Source organism: Lonchura striata, chromosome 3 (genome assembly GCF_050655825.1).
Source record: "Lonchura striata isolate lonStrDom1 chromosome 3, ASM5065582v1, whole genome shotgun sequence".
Classification (NCBI taxonomy): Eukaryota; Metazoa; Chordata; class Aves; order Passeriformes; family Estrildidae; genus Lonchura; species Lonchura striata.
Window position 1 is genome coordinate 42,876,355 of NC_140705.1, and position 17,624 is coordinate 42,893,978.

The 17,624-nt window shown below is 37.2% G+C and overlaps 1 protein-coding gene across 6 annotated transcripts in view; it reads right to left on the bottom strand.

Moving 5' to 3' along the window:
* Positions 1-15,950, bottom strand: part of HACE1 (HECT domain and ankyrin repeat containing E3 ubiquitin protein ligase 1) — a 47,691-nt gene extending 31,741 nt beyond the window's left edge. For 2 of the 6 annotated variants that reach the window (XM_021553835.3, XM_021553833.3), the window contains exons 1-9: positions 15,759-15,946; positions 11,302-11,356; positions 10,157-10,246; positions 8,213-8,317; positions 6,857-6,932; positions 6,416-6,547; positions 5,478-5,560; positions 3,159-3,255; positions 409-510 (exon numbers count right to left, since the gene is read on the bottom strand). In XM_021553835.3, the coding sequence (XP_021409510.1) occupies positions 409-510; positions 3,159-3,255; positions 5,478-5,560; positions 6,416-6,547; positions 6,857-6,932; positions 8,213-8,317; positions 10,157-10,246; positions 11,302-11,356; positions 15,759-15,834 (816 nt within the window). In that variant the 5' untranslated portion in view covers positions 15,835-15,946. Of the gene's footprint in view, positions 1-408; positions 511-3,158; positions 3,256-5,477; positions 5,561-6,415; positions 6,548-6,856; positions 6,933-8,212; positions 8,318-10,088; positions 10,247-11,301; positions 11,357-15,758 lie in introns of all 6 variants that reach the window. The other 4 variants (XM_085574925.1, XM_085574928.1, XM_021553836.3 and 1 more) reach the window with 4 other exon arrangements.
* Positions 15,951-17,624: the final 1,674 nt, after the last annotated feature.

Sequence of the window (17,624 nt, forward strand, 5' to 3'; positions counted from 1 at the left end):
ATTCTGGATGATTCAGTCTCAAGACACATCTTAGAATGGAAATCTGCAGATAATGACTAAATGAAGGAAAATAGGCCCTGTTACAGTTACACAAAGTAACTGTATATATAGGATGCTCTAGGCATGCTCTACCAGTACCTTTGTATTGAAGCTTGCAATGTCTGCTCTTTAAACTGTCTAGATCACTTTGCCAAATGTACAAAGTTAGAACACCAGATGAAAAAAGATCCTACATTTAATTCCAAATTCTTGTGCTTAAAATTATGTGAAGACTGCACATTTTCCATGAGGACAGAAAGATACCTAGTGGTCAACTACTATGGTACTGATTGGCACTCATATTAAGCACTAAGTTCTCCACCACACACAGAGAGATCCCTGGCTGTAACACACAGCATCCCAGATTACCATGTTTTCCCGCAGATCTTCATTCTGTGTCATTTGAATTATCGTCTGGAAAAGCCGAGGATGGTACTGTATTAAGACTTCACAAGTCTCTCCATAACCACCCTAAGAAAACATTTTAATTAAAAGAAACATTAGAATTGAGAGTTAGACTACTACCAGCAATAACATCTATTAAGGACTATGGTCTTTTTTTAATGCTGGAGAAATCCTATTCCAAAATAATTTGAAATTCAAAAATGTAGCAAAGTTAGGTATCCCAAAATGTTTGGGAGTAGACAGAATCATTTTTTTTCAGTATACTGGCTCACACATATCTACTCACGGGTTTTTTGTTTTTTTGAAACATTTTCCTACTTACCAAACTAAAGGTACAGTTGAATAGCACTTCAGCCAACAATCACCAGCGATTAAAAACAGTGCAATATTTCACTTCTCTTCTCTTGCTGACATCTACTTAATTACATCCAGAATCTAATTCTTCAAAACAAACATTTTCTAAAGGTTCATAGGACACATATCTGACTTGTTACAGGAAGAAATAGGATAAACCCATGAAAGGGTTATTTAACTTTAAAATCAACACACAATTAATGATTCCTTAGGATGTGCCTTGGACTAACTTCACACCCTTCTGAGAAAAAATGTTTTCTGGAAAGAAAACAACTTGATTTTGTGGTTTATTTGAATCAAATCTTATTTAACACAGCTACATTTTTAAGCAGACAACTAACACCTGAACCTGCATGAACTTCTATTCTGGGAAGATGACCATATGATGTATTAACTGCTGCAACTCCAGGGGCTCCTCTGTGAATGACAGTTAACATTAGCTCAGTGAAAACCATACATTAAAAAGATTAATTTAATTGTTTCTGGTACCAAGAAATTAAGTATTAAAAATAAACCCACACAGAATCTATAAAAATTAATGAAAGTCAAATCTCCAAGATCAAGTTAATGTTGGCAAGAAGTGTATGCATCTATAATTTCAGTCTTCTGAAAAGACGTACTGACTTTGAAAAATAAACCTTTAAGCATAGAATAAAACCCACAATGCAAAAAGAAAGAAAACATATTGTTTTCTCTATTCTTACTTGGTATCATGAACTTGTATACTGCCTGATCTTGAACACAGATCATCACTACAAAACAAACACCAGGTGTCACTACTCACACCTAAAAAAAGTTAACAGAAGTTTTATGTGTAAAAAAGTGCCCTAGGGATTGCAAAACTGGAGACTGAAGCAGAAACTCAAAACATTAATAATAAAAAATAATAACTTACCATTAAGGACTGGTATAGAGTCACAGAATGATTTAGGTTGGAAAATTCCTTTAAGATCATCAAGACCAAACATCAGCCTAGCACCACCCCTACATAGGCTACTAAACCACATCCTCAAGTGCCATATCCACCATTTTTTTAAACACTTTCAGGGGTGGAGCCTCCACCACTTCACTGTGCAGTCATCTCCAATGCTTTACAGCCCTTTCCATGAAGAAATTACTCCTAATATCAAATCTAAACTTCTCCTGCCATATACTGTCTTACAGGTCTGTTGCTGCAGAATACCTTGAAACTAATCAGACTCCATATGGCTTTATGTAATGATAAGTGATTCTGCCATAACAAAGAAAAAAAAACCTGAGTTTCACAATCAAATCAGCAGCGAGATAGTATAGTGATCTGGCACTTCTCAGTGACCAGAACTGAGGACTTACTTGGTTTCTTCTTTCTTACATGCAAAAATAAATACCGTAAGTAACCTAACTGGATCAAGGTCTTCCACAGACAGTCTATGATAAAAAGTTTTCAGAGTTAAACATTCCAGAAATACCCCACAGGTACTGGAGACAGCACTCTGGCAGATACACACAACTATTTCAAGTGTAAGTCTTAAGCACATGAGGACACCTCAGAAATTAAATAACTTGAGGTTGAAATAATCAGAAAATACAGAAAAAAAAATAGAAAATTTCAAGTTCACCCTGAAGAACTAATTACATGCATAAAGATAGTGTGATGTCCACTTACTCCAACGATTTAGTTTTTTCAGCTTTCAGTTCAGTTTTCTAGTCTCATTACTAGCAAAGGTTCAAAAGCTTCCATTCAATCATGTTATTTACATACCGACCTTCAACTGATCTGACAGAAAAAAGTATAAGTGCTCACAAATAAAAAAAGTCACTTAAGCAAGCAGTACAAGCAGTACATGGTATCAAACAAGAGAGACTGTTTTGCAGATGAAAATGCCATGTTAGTTGAAAATGTGTAAGAATTTTGTTCCTCACCCAGATATAAAAATACCTTAGAAAAGAGTCATCACCATGTAAGTTTTATTTGTTTTTAATAGCAACATCTTCTCATGGGAAAAGAAAATCTATTATTTGAGGTAAAAAAAAAAAAAAAAGCACTCCTTTCTGCATGCCTTTACCTCTTACTTGTTAATAGGCAAGCACCTAAATTGTGTACTACCATTATACCAAGGATTACTAAACTCTCCAGTCAAATGGAGTTCTGGAAACTCTTTCTCACAATGTCAGTTCTTGCATCTGACTTATGCAAAGAGTAGAAATTATGAATCTGCCTGTAGGATCAATTTCATGATTAAAAAATTACATTTTGCACTTGTTTTGCTAAAAGACCACTATCTCTCAGAGGCCTTAAGAATAAAAAAAAGGTAATAATGATCAGGTGACACTGTAGTAAGTCATAGAAATTCACAGAAAAAGTGTTGCTAACTTAATACCTGTACACAGAGATCCAGTGGAGTAACACCATTCTTGTCTGGTAAGTATTTGGCTCCTCTCATCAAAAGAATTTGTGCAGTGTCTCTCTGACCATGGCTATTCAAAAGAGAAGGAAGACAGTTAATACAGCATTTATGAACTGAGTCATAAATCTGTCTTTATTGCATCTAACAACAAAACCAACATAAGCTAAAAGAAAATAGTTACTGAAAAAGAGCAGTCCAAAATTCAGGCTATTTATGAAGTCAGAGTCACTCTCATAATTCAGGAATGATTCATCTTAGCCTTGCCTCAAATATTTATGAGCTGCATTTCCTGCAAAAAGAGAGCTCTTTCTCAATTTAAATCCTATTTTACTTCACAGAGGAAGTTATCTTTGCCAAGTTCTTTGCTCACTACTACCATATTTGGGGAAAAAACAATCTAATTGTGCTTTAACCATCAATAAAACATTAGCAAGATATTTTTATTGATAATCTTTTTTTTTATCTTTTTTTTTGTACAAGTGACAACTACATCACTCAAATACCTCTAATTTCTGTACATAAATGTCTTGCATAGCCTCTAGAAGTGATGAGATTTACTTTTACATTCAAAGTATATTCACTAATCTGCATATAGGTATAGGACCCTTAGTTCCCTTGAGTTAAAAATTTCCCCAACATGCCAGCATTAGGAAACAGAAAAAACAACTATTTATACCTCTCAACACCTTCTCAAATCATTTCTTCTGAAAAAAATGAGAAATTGAGTACCAGTGATCAGAGGTTTACTTCACTAAAAACACATGGAATGATTACTTGAATATTGCCTTCACCAGCATTAAGTGCATATACCGCCAAACATAACAGAGAAGTGTCTAAAGGATGAAATGAAAGACTGATAAAAAATACATAGCAATTCCAGTTACAGATACAAGTTTTTTCAAGGAAGTTTTATTTCTCAAGCTATTTTTCAGTACACACTTTACACCAATGTATATGAGTTTTTTGCATCCTGGAACATACAAGAGGCTGTCTGAATTCTGAGCCCAATAGGTGCAGCCTATCAGTTCAGAAAGGGCACAGGTAAAGTGACAACTAACAGCTGAGGGGCAAGAGGTAGCTTCACTGATTTCTCAATAACTCACAGAGGAGTTCTCCTCAGTCCTGTCCTTCCAGCCCAGGATGCCAATAGGTTCATCTAATGTACCAGACTTTGTCCCAATGCAAACAAACATTAAATGTCAAGAAGAAGCTCAGACTAATGGTCTACTTGCAGCATCTTCACTGTAACTCTCTAGACTAAGTGCACAATCCAACACTTGACAAAAAAGATGCTTCAGATTCAGACTTTGAATCCTGCAGCTATCACCTGCCACTGCTACCACATCCTGCCCTCCCTGTCATCAGGAACCTAGAACTTTTCTTCCCAGGTTTTCTGTAGTACACACCCTGCTCATTCTACCCTTCCAGATGTTCTAGTTGGTAATTTCTAAAGAACATAACTCCTGTACTTGCCACATTCCCTTCTTGTGAAAAACCTCCAAGCCAAGACAAGCCACTTCTTTTAAACTGTGTACAAATACCAGTCCCTAAATCAAGGACCAAGACGAGCAGCAATTTATTCTCCACTTCCCTTCTTCTCAACTGCCACAAGTCAATATATACTATCTCCAGACACCACAGCTCCCAGAACATAACTCTTAGCAGACCAGCAGGTCAGTCTATTTCTTCTTTTGCTTATAGTAATAGTTGATCTTATGTGAACTATTTAACATAGGGATTGCAAAAATTGTAAATGTTCTAACAAATTGCAGAAATGCTCTTACTAAAACAAAATATCATTTCTCATATGTGATTAATTTTGAAATAAAACTATGACAAAAACAGAACTGATCAAAGCAACAATGTAATTTTAATTCAATATTGTAACTTTGACACATATATGCACATTTCAGGTATACTGTAACACCATACTGTACATTAAGGAATAGCCAAATTTGCCTTATAAAAGGCTCTGGTTTTAGTGTACTCAAAATAATCTAAGTTGGCAAAATTCATTTTTTCAGAAAAGGGTTCAGCAGTCATCAGTTTATGAGTCATGCTAGAACATGTACAGGTATGTGTTTAATATGGCTGCTAGGAAGAGGTACTGCAGTACTAACCTAAGTATTTAGGTAAGACACCAAACTACACTCAAAAATGAGACAAGATTAAATACCAGTCAGCTTGTCAGCTTTTCTATTTCCTATATTTTTTAATCTCTAATCAGTTATTGGAAAAGGGGAAATAATATTTCACATTTAGGCCAGTATTCAAAAATTAAAAGTGTATAACCTGCAAGCAAAATAAAGCGGAGTTGCCCCAGAAACATTGGGCCTGTTTATGTCTGCACCGCTGTCCAGCAAACACTGCACCGTCTACAAGAGAACAAAACACCACCGTTAGAAAAGAGCAGTGGAAAACCCTACTGGCTTGCAAATATTTCGTGCATGTCTAAAATATGAAAAGACTGAGCAGACTCTCAAACAACTTTTGTTACATTTCAGTCACATAAATTTGCTACAGTTACTATAGGTAAGTTTTTCAGAATCTGGCCTTCCAAAATCCAGCACTGACAAGATCAACAGAAGGGATCTGGGTAGAATTACAATTTATTTTTTTTAGCAGTAAATTCTTCTGGTGGCAAACTGTATAACTCTATAGGGCTCTAATGCAGTTCAAGTAAAGCATCCAGACTTATACTCTGAATATAAATAGTCAGCCCTAATGCAAGGCCAGGCATAAAAATAATTCACACAGATCAATAACAGAAGAATTCATTTGAACTTGTTTACTTCTAGAGTTAAATTGTAACTGGCCCAAATCTTTTCATTTTTTACTCACAGTACATTAATATTTCTAATTTCAGAATCATATAATAGCTTGCACAATTATGAATTAAACATATTGTGAAAAATAAGGCAAAACATTTTCAAACATTTAAAATTACATAAAACCTTGATATTAACAAGCCAATAATAGCACTACAGAAGAGCTGAACAATACACAGTACAACACCTCAACTCCCATAGGCACTGAGATCAATCAGCTCCACAAGAATCAACAAGTTGTTCCCATGGAAGTGTATGCAGTCGATAGTAAAGACACATTCTTCACACTTGTAGCCATTATCATATGCATTACTACTCTGAAGTTTATAAAAAAACCCACAACTTTGAGGCATTACCAAGTTCTTCACAAATCAATTGTGTTCATACAATTTAGAAACTTACTGTCTTGTGTCCATTTTGACAAGCTACATGAAGGGCTGTCTGTCCCATGGCATCTTCAACATCTACATTACTGACGTGCTGAACAAGATCATGAAGCAATTCTGTTCGTCCATTGACAGCCAGCCAATGAATCTAAGTACAAAATGATGATACACATGTATCCTTTACCAATTATATATATATATATATACCATAAAAATTATTTTAAACCCGGCTGTATTATTGTCAATACTTCCACAAAGAGAAGCTTTGCATAATATTAAGAGAAGCTTTGAACAATACTATCATATGCTTAGGTATTTTGATCACATCTTTTGATTCTTGATGGCACTGGACACACAGCAGTTTTGTTTTATGTGTAAGATGGCAAAAGCTTAAAAACTAAGAATCTCCAAATTCCTCATTCATTTTATGAACATCATGACAATTAATAGCACTTACTGCAGTCAAGCCTTCATTATTACAAATGTTGACATCTGCACTGTATTCCAGCAGCTTGCTCATACATTTTTTCTGGCTATAAGCAAAAGAATACATTAAAATCCTGTCAGGAAAAATCACTTACAAAGACTAAATATCTTCTTAGAGATCCAATAACTATAATTTATCATTGTTCTAAGCATAACAGGTGGTTCCAATTTATAAGGACTACAGTACTGAGCATGTGAACAAGAGAAGTGATCTTCACAGAGACTCAGTGCAAGGGTAGCAAACAACAAAGGGCTAAAATCATAGCTGTTTTTGTGGAAAATGCAGCAGCACAACCACTACTCTAACAGTTTCAGCTCTTCATGAACTACCCTTTCAAGAAAAAAAGCCAGAATTCAGCTAATAGAAGTCTGTGAAGTTCACTGTAGCCTGTTCATGTCAGTGGATATGTTTACAGTACACCACTAAATCATTACTTAATGAGTCATTGTAAAAATATGCAAATCTTGTATATCTATGCAAATACCTCTAAAAGTAGTGGTATTTTTTCCTAATTCATGTTTTGCTTCAATTTTTAATGCCCTAAGTGTTTTACCTTTACAAATTTATTTTGCTTTTCCTTTTTATTTGGTACCTTTCACATTTTTCTTATACATCATTTCCACATAACTGTCTCCTTCTGCATTTCATCATACACCACTTGCCTGTTTCTTTCCTCTCCTACAAATAGACCTCACACATACCCAGAAGCCACTAAACACTACAGCCTCCTCAGGTGAAGTACCAGCTGTGATACAATTCTGTTATTGTATCACATACATGTCCAAAAAGAAAAAATATAACATTACCTTTACAGCTGCATGCTTTCACATACTACAATTCCAGAAGTAGGATCTTAAAGAGGTACTTGCTTACTTGGTTTGGAGTTCTTTCTCTGCCTCTCTCCTAACACTGTGCAGGCCAACTTTGTATTCCTTTTCTTGCAGGAAAAAGTTTCTTAGAGACACTACCTCAGAAAAATCAGAAGTCTCTGAACCCCTCCAAGCCCTCCAAAACCTCTTCTTACTCAGCTAAGTGGAAGGTGAATGTATCCCTCGTTCAATTACTGTTGTAATAATCATTATGCCCCTGATTAACAGAAAACAATAAAATGACTGCTACTGGAATTGGTATTTCAGACATGACTTACTATTTATAAAATATTATTCTGTGAATACTCAAAGTAAGGATTTTAACCTCCATGTTCTCGATTTTCAAAAGTGAAAACCAAAGGCGTTTCTTTGAACTATACAAAAATATTACAGAATATGCCAGCTCAAGTGCATTATGCAAAAATTTTTTAAGATATTAAGGATTTTTAAAACTTACCCATTCCTTGCTGCTAAATGGAGAGGAGTACATCCTGAGATGTCCTGATAGTTCGGATTTGCTCCTTTTTTTAATAATAGAACAAGGCATTCAACTGATCCACAGCTAAGAAGAAAATAAGAAAGGGAAAAACTGTAACAAGGATATTTACAAATCTGTATTAGCATAAAGACAACAGCAAGATAATGCGCAGATCACACTCACTAGAACATCTTTACATAAAATCATTTTACACCGCCATAGTTCAAGTTACACAGAGTTAAGTAAAATCACTTAATGCAGCGAAAAGTGACAAAATATAACTTGCAGCAATGAATAGATGCCATCCTTCTCTGTGATTTTAATGACTTTAAAACACAACAGTAAGTGTTTAGGACTTAATTCTTTACACTATAAACTGTTTTGAAAGTTTTCCTTTCAATTTCCTCTCACCTCCCTCATCTCTAATCTATTAACAGGACTAAATTTTCCATTAAAGATTTTGGTGTTTGTTATGCTTCTGTGTCTGGAAGTTATATTTAGAAGTTTGAATATCAAGAAAATTCTAAAACTTGCACAAATATTTCTTTGCTAGTACAAATACTGATTTGCTATCAACTTTGAACTTGTAACAAAGAGCTGAACTCTTTCACTTTACATAATATGGTAGCTCTTCAGAATAACCAATGTCACTAAGAAGACAGAAATTCTGCATTACATATTTATCTTGCTCCTCAACTCTTTCAGAGGAAGATCTGATTGAAAAGATAAACAGATTAGTTTTGTTGCAATCAGCTAATCCATTTTTACAAATCTTCTCAATGTCAGAACTGCTACACAACAACCCAAAGAAACTGAAGACTAACTGTACAATATGTTGCAAAACCAGCAGCTTGATGACCCCTCTGTGACCCAATAACTAAGTCAAGATAAAAGACAATCCAGAAACTAAGACACAACTTCTTGTATCTTGAGAATCAGTAAGTATAGGATATTTTCAAATAGATTTCTAAAGTGTATGCTAAAAATTTGCTTGCATTTTTTTAAGTACTTCCTTAAGTAAATTTTATATAAGCACTATGTAATTCTGAGATTAAATAGTTGGGAAACAGCTATTTCTAACAGTCTGTTCAAGAAGCTGGAATTTCCATCTTTATTGTGATCAAATACTGCTATATATATATATATATATATATATATATATATATATATATATATGCAATACTACTTCTATTTCCTTTTTTTTCCCCTTTTTCTAATCGTTTAAATGTAAGAAATTTCAAGATATTTAAAAGGGGAGACAAATACAGAGCATTCATTCATCAGTTTAAAGTTTAGCTTCCTGAAAGGTCATGACAAAAACTATGTGGTTCATTTCTATTTATATGATGCTAACCTGTCTGTTTCTTGGCAGAGTTACATATAAAATAGAATTATCCCCATTGAACAGCTATACAAACAATAAATAATGTAGATCAAAATTTGCACTGAAACCCTCTATCCAGGATACATAACTTGTTAGAAGTGAGCTCCCGAGTTCCCTTCAGCTATGGTCACATGAAGTACTTTGGAACAGCTGCTTCCCAACAAACATCCAAATGCCTCCCACTGTTTTAGAATACCTCAAAAACAATCAGCACCTGCAAACGAGAGTTCCCTACCTCTACAAAGGCAAGAGTAACTCAACTATACAGGATAAACATCACGGCTGCATTTTTTTTAAAAGACTTCAGATTTCACAGAAAGGTAAGAAAGTATCTAGCCAGACTCCCTTCATTGATACCATGTGTAAAATCTGTCCTCTTTATGAGGAAGGTACATTACTAGGAAGAACAAACAAGATACAAAAAGTGTGAAAACAAAATGTTAACTGACACTACAGAGTTTTCCAGCTTACATTGGTGCCTTAGATTTGTGGCAATATTTTCATTGTTAACTTCTGGACTGGACTCAAGTAAGTCTTACTTTGCTGCAATATGAAGCAAACTTCTCTTCACACGTCCAAAGGCATAATTCACATCAAATTTTGAATTTGACAGCAGCTCTGAGACAGACCTTCAAATAGAAAAATATTTTTTAAATTTTAAAAATAGTTCACAATATCCAAGCAAAGTTTATACTGTAAGTTGTACACAAGTACTCTATTATTTAATCACTATTTCTTTTCCTAAAACTAATTCCTTACATTTCTTACTGTACATAAAAAATGAACTGTGACACTGGCAAACTGTTTCAAATGTAAACTAGTAAGAATTGAACCAAACAACCAAATCACTTCTTTACAAATATGACAAAAAAGCATTTCAACAGCTTTGATTTAACCAAAATATAAATTCCCATTTTGCCCCTTATCAAAATCACCCCAACCATATATGCAAGAGTTTTCCCAAACAGACAAAGTTCAGAGGGAAAACTGGTATGTGAAATCATGATGATGAAGTAGAAGGATTCAAGATAAAAAAATTAAATAGGACTTTTCAACTTCCAGTAATGGGCTGATCACATAATTTAAAACCCTTGCATGCAGTCTCAAAATATTACATAGCAGAACAAATGTTTATCCTGGCTGGAAAAGCAGCTTTGTGTTTCACTAAGAGTTACTGCATGCTTCCCTACAAAATTCATGTGAAGGAAGCATCACTTAGCTGGCATCATATAGCCTCCAGGTTCCAAGCACTTGGAGGACAACTCAGTAAGAGAAACAGCTGTTCATCTGAGGAATTCCAAAAGTATCAATCTCATTGTCCAAGTTTTATTCCATGTCTTTCTGAGATGTCTAATGAGACTAAGACCTTCTATGTCATCGATAAATACACACTCAGAACTAAGACACAGTTACAAAACAACACTTTTGTTCTTATCCTGGGACAAAGTTTCCTATGTGCTTCAAGAGAACAAATCCCAGTTCTGGTCTATGGCAAACATCAAAACAGGTAAAAACATACTGGGATGCACACAGACAGTGAGTGACTAACTTCAAATTAGACCACAACTCAACAATTCAGCGGCTGGACCTTCTGAGATTGCTTTAGAAGCCACAACTTCAGCAAACATGCTGGGTTTTTCAGATCTTAAAAAAAAAAAAATGGTAAATTTAAAGAAGCTCTCACCTGTGCTGGTCAGCCATAACCATCGGCATCAGTGTATAGACAGCAGTTTCATTATCTGGGAAGAAATTAAATTACTCCGTTACCATAAAGATATCTTTTACATAAAATAAATCCATCTAGTAATACTTATGTCCCTTTTCAAGTGGCCACTGTTCAATAGATCATTTTTTTTAAACAGATTCTACACAAAGTTTCATTATAAATAAAAAGCCATCATACTTACATAAAAGATAAAATTAACAGAATTGCAATACATGAAACTTCAATAACTTCAAGGTGGCTTTTTGATTTTACAAAGTAAAAGTTACAGAATTTTCAGTAGAGCATGACAATTCTGTTAATTAAATCCAAGTTTTTAAGAGAAATGCATTAAAAAACCCCAACAAAACTAGAACACTTAACTATTTAATTTTAAAAAGAAGGAAGTTTCCTGTCTTCCAAGGTGACTTCTGTAGTCCTGAGATTGATTTTGTAGTAGTGACTTCTTTAAATTACTTCATAACCATTCAATTTTGTCTTTATACTTGAATACCTGAGTGCAATAAGTTTCACTTTACTTTTTCATCTCAAATCAGTTTCTTATTTCACACTTGAAGGCAATGAAGAAAGGCCAGAACACAAAGATCCATCAGTGGTGAGAACATACTGGCATACAGCCACACCGTCTGTCATCACTACTGCTGCAAATGCCAGCACACTGCATGGGTGTGATGATCCTGTTTGGCCACTTACACACCTCCTGAAGATACTATTTTTAGAATAACAATTTGACAAAACTTAAAATATTTTAACATATAACAATTATAAATATTATTAATGTGCATTATTTTTTTTTATTATGAACAATTACTATAATTTTTCCCTTCAACAAGCCACCCATTTTTGGGAGTCCACAGATGAACATGAACAATATCCACAGATTGTTCATGTAGATACCAACTTATGACAGGAGTTTGGTTTCAGAAATCCAGGACTTTTTAAGTTTTTCTTCATCACTTTCATTGATCCAAAGTTACAAAGCAATCAGAACAGGAAGAATTAGAAAAGTCCCAAACAAGCATAGTGTCTAATGTCTTTTACATGCCTCTACTTCCACTAGGCAGGCAAAGTGACATCTACTGAATTTTAAATAAAGATTCTTCAGAATTATGAAGCTAAATCCAAGAAACTGTTATCATGCTGCAGCTATACTATTTGTTGTTATTTTTGTTCTACAGTGCTCCAAGGTTACTACTGCTATCAACTATTTGAAGCTGTGTGTCCCTAGCTAGCAAAAGAAAGAAGCAACGCTTCTAATAAGCTATTATTACCTTTGAACACTGGACAGAGATAAGTCAAATTCAAATCACATTTCATCAGCTATAAAAATTTTAAAACAAATTTTTAAAAAGTCAACATTGCTTATAGTAAACACATGGTACAAGAGACACAAGCCTCTCAAAACACCAAATTATGATTAAACATTGCAGAGAGTAACTAATCATCACCAAGTTCAAGTCTGAACTCTCTACAGATTGTTTCTTATGGCAAAGTTCTATGAGCATCAGATAACTCCATCTCTGATACACACACCTAGAATTTGACTGCTGGGGGAAGAATAAACTGGGAGGGAGAGAAAGAATCCTGAAACAGAATTAAATAGATGCTAAATAAATATCAATTGTGAAAAATATTTGAGCACTTTTTTCAAAATCTGTCCATGATTAGCTCCCAGTATACACAAACTAAAATATATATATATATATCTTGAGCCCTGTTTCACAGAGCTCTGAGCAGGAAGATAAAGCTTTCCAAATAAAACAAAAAAAGAAACTTAAGGGCATCAACTAAATTTAAACATGACATCCTTATATATATTTCCACAATCAGACTTTATACAAGAAACCAAAAAAAGGTGAAAAATACTTTTAAATATATCAGCACACTTAACTGAAATGTTTCATATTGATTCTAACTATATTTAACTATATTGCAAGTGCAGTGATCTAGAAAAAGTCAATAGTTAAATACAAGTGTAGCTGAGCCATAACAGGCATTTATGGCACAGTTACAAAAATAAGCCTTTTCCTGTTCTATTAACAGATATTATACTGTGAAGCACATGCAGATTTCCCAGAGTTTTTCTGTAAGAAGTACTTAAGAGGGTGTAGAACTAAGGAGCTTTTATGCTTATTTTTGGTGATTATTTTCTCTAGTCATAAAAAAAAGCTCCATCTGACATAAACTACATGACAGCAGGTAGAGAAAAAGCATTATACACCTCATGGACACACCAAACTTATTTGCTATCTAACTTGCTTGCTTTTCAAATCTTGATTATTCAAAGACAAAAAAAAAAAAAAAAAAAAAAGGGACACCAAATGTAGCGTCACAGCTTTGGGCTGCAAGATCTAGTTTTCAGGCATTGAGCCTTAATAGTAGCATCCAGAATTTGTGTAAGCTCTCAAGTGTCCAAAAAACAACTGCTGAAGGATACTTTGGAAGAGTGATACAAAAAGTTCTACTTGCAAGCTCAGGTTATTCACTGGCACTGGACTCAGGTGTCAAGATTTGCTTTAAAAAAAATAAAAACCACTTGAAATTCATAATCTAGAATCCAGCCCTGGCAAGATACATTGACTGCTTTATTTCCTCAGAGATACTGTCATGAAGTTGGCAGAGATCACAATCTTAAAGAAGTGTCAGCGCTGTTCACATAATACCCTAGTGGGTATGGCACATGCAATGGAAGTTTATATCTTCCATTTATTGGGATTTATTGCCTTCTTCAGCTTAAGTAAATTCAAACATACACCTCCATTTCCTGTGAGAGAACCATGACTCTCGCTTTAAGGATGGAGGGGTAAACCATGTATCTTTCAAATTAAATGTCAAATTAAAGTTATTCAAATGCAGTGGGGGGAAAAGGAGGGGGGAGTCATAATTCAAGAGGCCAGACACAGCACACAACAAGCCACCAAACTACAGACTATCCTACATCAGTGTGGAATATTCCAAGGTGATCCTGTCAGTACATGTTTGGGACAACATACTACAAGCCAAACCTGCTTCTCAAGAGTTTGGGCAGACCTGCATGAACCTAAGGAACACCAAGCTCAAGAAAGAAGATACCTAATGAGCCAAGATGGACCCAAAGTTGGATGGCCATTGAACAGAGACTATGTTTGTCGATGCAGTTTGAGACTTCAGTGTGTTAAGCACATTTATCTCGTTATATCAGTCCCATTGATTTGTTTCATGCAATTCCTAAGGAAGGCACAGAATTCACATTCCTTCTGCACTACGGGATGATACAAGTACTTGTTCCAAAGGTCTCAGGGCTTGCACTTGCACTACAGGATGATGGAAGTATTTGTTCCAAAGGTCTCAGGACTTGCACTGCCATTCTATAGACTACCTCTGAAATGTAAGATAAAAGTGCCCAAGGTGTGAAGAAAACAGATGAAATTCAGAATCAATTTGCCTACATTAGTACCGGAGTAAATTTAAAGCAGCTCCAACTGACATAGGTTGTGCAAAGCATTATTCATATTAACATCTTCAATTAGTTAAACCGGTTACTCCATTATTTCTGTAAGTCTAAGCTTAAGTTAATGGTATTATGTCAATTTTCAGTGCTGCCAGTCAAAGGCTTACAAGCAGCAGCAAAATCTGCCTGAAACTTGTCTGGCAAGTGAAATTTATTAGTAACTACACTGCAATACACTGGAACTGTGACAGGTGACAATACGTGAAGGGTGTAGTAGCACCATTCGGGAGGACACCAGGAAGTCCAAACAGCAACTGCACAGAGAAAACAGAATATTACTCCCTCTCCTCCACCACTTGAGATGAAATATGGCAGACAGGCAGTTAAAGACTCATCCATAAAAGTAAACACTGAACAAAACATAGTGACAGTGCATGGCTGACAAGAACAGAAATTCTACATGTCCAAGAGTTTTATAGTTAGTCCTCCCAAAAGCTGGACCTGGTTGAAACACCAAACGACTTGCCGTAAGAGCCTGAAGCTCTATTTTCAAATCCGTCCTGATATGGGGGTCCAGCACCCGCGTGAAGTGGTTTAGAGCCAAAAGAAGAAAGGTGGTGACAGTGACTTACAACACATTTTCAATTCAGCACCACTAAAAAACAAACACAAAAACCCACAAAGAGTTTCCATCCCTACTCTGTCACGGACAAGGCACCTGACGAAGGATTCAGCGGCGAACACAGCCGGGGTCCGGCACCCCGGCCACTCGCCCGGGCCCAGGGCGGCAGCAGCCGGCAGGGATCCCCGCCGGGGGCGGGGAGGAAGGGGACGCCGCTGTTAATGTCAGCACGACGAACAAGCAGAGCCTGTCGGAGGCGGAGAGAGGAGCCCCGTTCCCATCCTCCCCAGCCGCCCCAACTCATCCCCGCCGGCCGGGGAGCGGAGGCCGCCTGGACCCACCGCCGTGTCGGGGCCCCGCTCCTACCGTCCGGCAGCTCCACGGTGCGGGCGCGGCGCAGGGACCTGGTCAGCCGGTTGAGCTGCTCCATGGCTCTCTCCATCCTCGGGGCGCCCAGCCCGGAGCCGCGGCCGCCCCCGCTGCCGCCGCTGCCCGCTCTCAGCCCATCGCGGCGCCGAGGCCGCCCAGGCCGCCGCCACGCCGGGCGCTGCGCGCATGCGCGGGGCGGAGCTGGGGGCGGGCCCGAGCTCCCTCCGTTTGCTTTTCCCCCCACGGAAGGAAAGGGGTGTGGGTGGTGAATGGTCAAAGCTCGTGGGAAATGGATGCTTAAACGTCTGCTTGTTGCAAATAAAAATTTAAAAAGTGCTGCCTTTTGAAGCCGCCCCTGGCAGATGAGCCTGCCCGTGGGGCTCATTTCCCCGGCAGCGTGGAAGGGAATGGGGCTGCAAACGCACCTAGGCGGGACAGAATCACAGAATCGATCACGTTGGAAAAGACCTCTAAAATCATCGAGTCCAACCTATGACTGAACACCATGTCAACTAGACCGTGGCACCGAGTGCCACACCCAGTCTTTTCTTAAACACCTCCAGGGGTGGTTCCTTGGGCAACCCATTCCAATGCCTCATCAACCTTTTTGTGAAAAACTTCTTCCTGATGTCCAGCCTAAACCTCCCCTGGTGCAGCTTAACGCTATGTCCTCTCATCCTGTCGCTGGTTGCCTGGGAGGAGAGACCAACCCCACCTGGCTACACCCTCCTTTCAGCTGATAATAAGGTCGCCGCCGAGCCTCCTTTTCTCCAGGCCAAACACCCCCAGCTCCCTCAGCTGCTCCTCACAGGACTTGTGCTCCAGACCCTTCACCAGGTGCATTGCCCTTCTAGTGCCAGCACAAAAACTATAGACACTTGGTACTGTGCAAGGAAGCAACTACAACATGAGCCTGTTAATTCATTTCTTCCTGTGGCACGATAATATACATTGTCAAGCATGAAGGAGCATTCAGTGTTGGGTATTTTGGCTTTAATTATGCTTCAGGTGTTGACGCAATCTTGGCAAACCAGGGGAGTGTGGGCTACGTAACAATGCTGTAAATAGAGAATGAAAAAATTATGTAAAAATTGAATGTAAAGAAAACATACCCCAACAAGATCATGATCAACTTCCAAATGCAAGAAGGTATATGGGACTCCACGGGCTGTGAGCTGGTTCTGTGTCATGCTTTCACTATTTCAGTCTGTAAAATGCTCCAATGACTCTGACTTGGAAAAATTAAGAAAAGCTATCTAAGATTTGAGAAAGGTTCAGAAAGGACAACAAGGACAATCAAGAATCATGGGATAGTTTAAATTGGAATAGGCTTTTAAAGGTCACCCATTCCAACCTCTGCAATGAACAGGGACATCTTCAACTAGATCAGGTTTCTCAAAGCACTCTCCAACCTGACCTTGCATGTTTGCATGTCTGGTGGCATCCACCTCTCTGGGCAGCCTGTTCCAGCGTTTCACTACTCTCATTGTAAAAATAATTTTTCTTATATCTAATCTAAGTCAACCCTCCTTCAGTTTAAAACCACGACCCTTTGTTCTATTACAAAAGGCTCTGTGGATTGGCCTCCATGTAAGTGAGAACTGACTTGGACTCTGCTATTTGGAAAAGAAACCCTGTACAGAACAAAGTAGAAGTGGGAAAATAATGAATGTCAGGAAGGTATGACCTGGGGGAAAAAAATGAATTTATTTCAAATCAAATCAGATTAGGTTAGTTAATGAGAAACAAAAAGTAAATTTTAAAAAATACCCCACAACTCCCTTCTTCCTCAACTTCATGCCTAAATTCTCCACCTTCTCCCCACCAGCAGCATAGGGGGACAGGAAATGAGGGCTGTGGTAA